The 2,003-nt window shown below is 58.1% G+C and overlaps 1 protein-coding gene across 5 annotated transcripts in view; it reads right to left on the bottom strand.

Annotated features, from left to right (window-relative positions):
* Positions 1-160: 160 nt before the first annotated feature.
* Positions 161-2,003, bottom strand: part of LOC311374713 (MSL complex subunit 3-like) — a 9,097-nt gene continuing 7,254 nt past the window's right edge. For all 5 annotated transcript variants that reach the window (XM_084490501.1, XM_084490502.1, XM_084490504.1 and 2 more), the window contains 2 exons: positions 1,562-1,651; positions 161-293 (listed from right to left, as the gene is read on the bottom strand). In XM_084490501.1, coding sequence (XP_084346627.1) covers positions 169-293; positions 1,562-1,651 — 215 coding nt within the window. In that variant the 3' untranslated portion in view covers positions 161-168. The remainder of the gene's footprint in view (positions 294-1,561; positions 1,652-2,003) is intronic.

Raw genomic sequence — 2,003 nt, 5'->3', positions numbered from 1 at the left:
TAAAGCACATTCACATTAAAAAGGTGACATGTTACACCACCGGGTGTGTGAGTGTGTCATTCGCCGTCACACGCCGTTTTTTGAAAATCGGCCTCTTCTGACATCACAGGTGTGGGCGTGTCCATCGCGTGCGTGCGTACGCCGTGTTGTTGTTGCCGTCGCCGTCGGTTACCGCGCCCTCACCTCGTTAAGCTCGTTGTTCCGACGGCTCTCCAGCCCGTAGAAGGGCCCGCCCCGCTCCCGGCTGGGCGTCAGGGGCAACGGGGAGGAGGAGCCGCTGTGGCCCGGGGTTCCTGCCAGACAGGAAACAGGAAGAGAGAGTGAGAGACGGCGGCGGCGGCTGCGGCGGGGGGCGACGGAGGGGGGGGGGGGGGGAGGGTTTAATATTACACTTTATACTTCCGGTTCCCTTCGTCGTGCATCGATCTAGCCGTTTGGTTTGGGTTTAGTGAAGAGCTTTAAAAGAGTGAGTCAGCGTTTATGAGAGTGACCGCTGCGGTGGGGATACAGTGGAGGGTGCTGCCATCTGCTGGGCTGCGGTGGTCATTACAGCACGTTTTTACTTTGATAGTGATACTACAGCTTGACTTCATTACAGAGCGGGTAAGGGGTTGTTTAGCTCAAGGAGGACTCCGGGTTAGGCTGCGGACCTTGGAGATCGAACCCAGAACCTTTCGGCGGGGGAAGTCAAACTATCCTAGCCACAATATACACTTATAATATAATTAGAACGCGTCAAAATGTCGCCATCATTGCCTTTTCCCAACCGGTGGCTCAAAACCCTTCACAACATTCCCTCACATTCACCCGTTCACGCACACATTCACACACCGACGGGCGGAGTCGACCACGCACGGCGACAGCCGGCCAGGTCATGAGCAGTCAGGGTGAGGAGGCGTCTCGCTCAGGGACACCTCCACCCTCTAGGAGGAGAGAGGAGAAGGGGAGGAGGGAGGAGAGGGGGAGGAGGGAGGGGGAGAGAGGAGAGGGGGGAGGAGGGAGGAGAGAGGAGAGGGGGAGAGAGGAGAGGGGGAGGAGGGAGGAGAGAGGAGAGGAGGAGGAGAGAGGAGAGGAGGAGGAGGGAGGAGGAGAGAGGAGGGAGGAGAGGGGGAGGAGGGAGGATGGAGGAGAGGGGGAGGAGGGAGGAGAAGGGAGGAGAGGAGGGAGGAGAGGGGGAGGGAGGAGAGGGGGAGGAGGGAGGAGAGAGGAGAGGAGGAGGAGAGAGGAGAGGAGGAGGAGGGAGGAGGGAGGAGGAGAGAGGAGAGGAGGAGGAGGGAGGAGGGAGCAGAGGGGGAGAAGGGAGGAGAGGGGGAGGAGGGAGGAGGAGAGAGGAGGAGAGAGGAGAGGGGGAGAGAGGAGAGGGGGAGGAGGGAGGAGCTGGGGATCGAACCAGCGACCTTCCGGTTAACCAGCCGACCCGCTTCTACCTCCTCCGTCTACAATTCGGAGACGGTCGATGAAGAGGTTCGCGTCTAACGGTGGAGCGACGGCGAGCGGGGGGGTTAGACAGCTTAGTGCTTAGTGCGTTTAAACGAGCACCGAGCTGAAGGATCTAGCTTACTCCGGTCCAGGTTGAAGAAGAACTTGGGCTGGGCCTGAGGCTCCACCAGACGTCTCTTGGGCTGAGGAGATGCCGCCGTGCTGCCTCCGCCTGGACGGAACACAGATCAACGTTAAATAAACATGACGTCCACGACGACAAAGAGGCACCGGCGCCGGACATCGAAGGACGAAGGACAAAGCGCCGCGCTGGCTGGAGACACAGCAGGAAGACGACTTTACGTTTCAACAGAAGAAGAAGAAGGATGGAGGAAGTGAAGAAGAAAAGCGTGATCTCCAATCTCGTCTGGTTCTTAGGCGTTTTCTTTTGCCACGCCCACCCGACCATATAAGGGCAAACCTCCTGTTGCAGCACTCAAATAAAAAAACGCAGTTTCCTTACGCTATGACGTGGAAACGCATCAAAACAACAAAATCACACACACACACAGACACACACACAC

This window comes from Micromesistius poutassou (genome assembly GCF_964030765.1).
Source record: "Micromesistius poutassou genome assembly, contig: SCAFFOLD_5744, whole genome shotgun sequence".
NCBI lineage: Eukaryota > Metazoa > Chordata > Actinopteri > Gadiformes > Gadidae > Micromesistius > Micromesistius poutassou.
The sequence above is the reverse complement of the archived record's forward strand: the minus strand, read 5'-3'. Positions and strand labels throughout refer to the sequence as shown.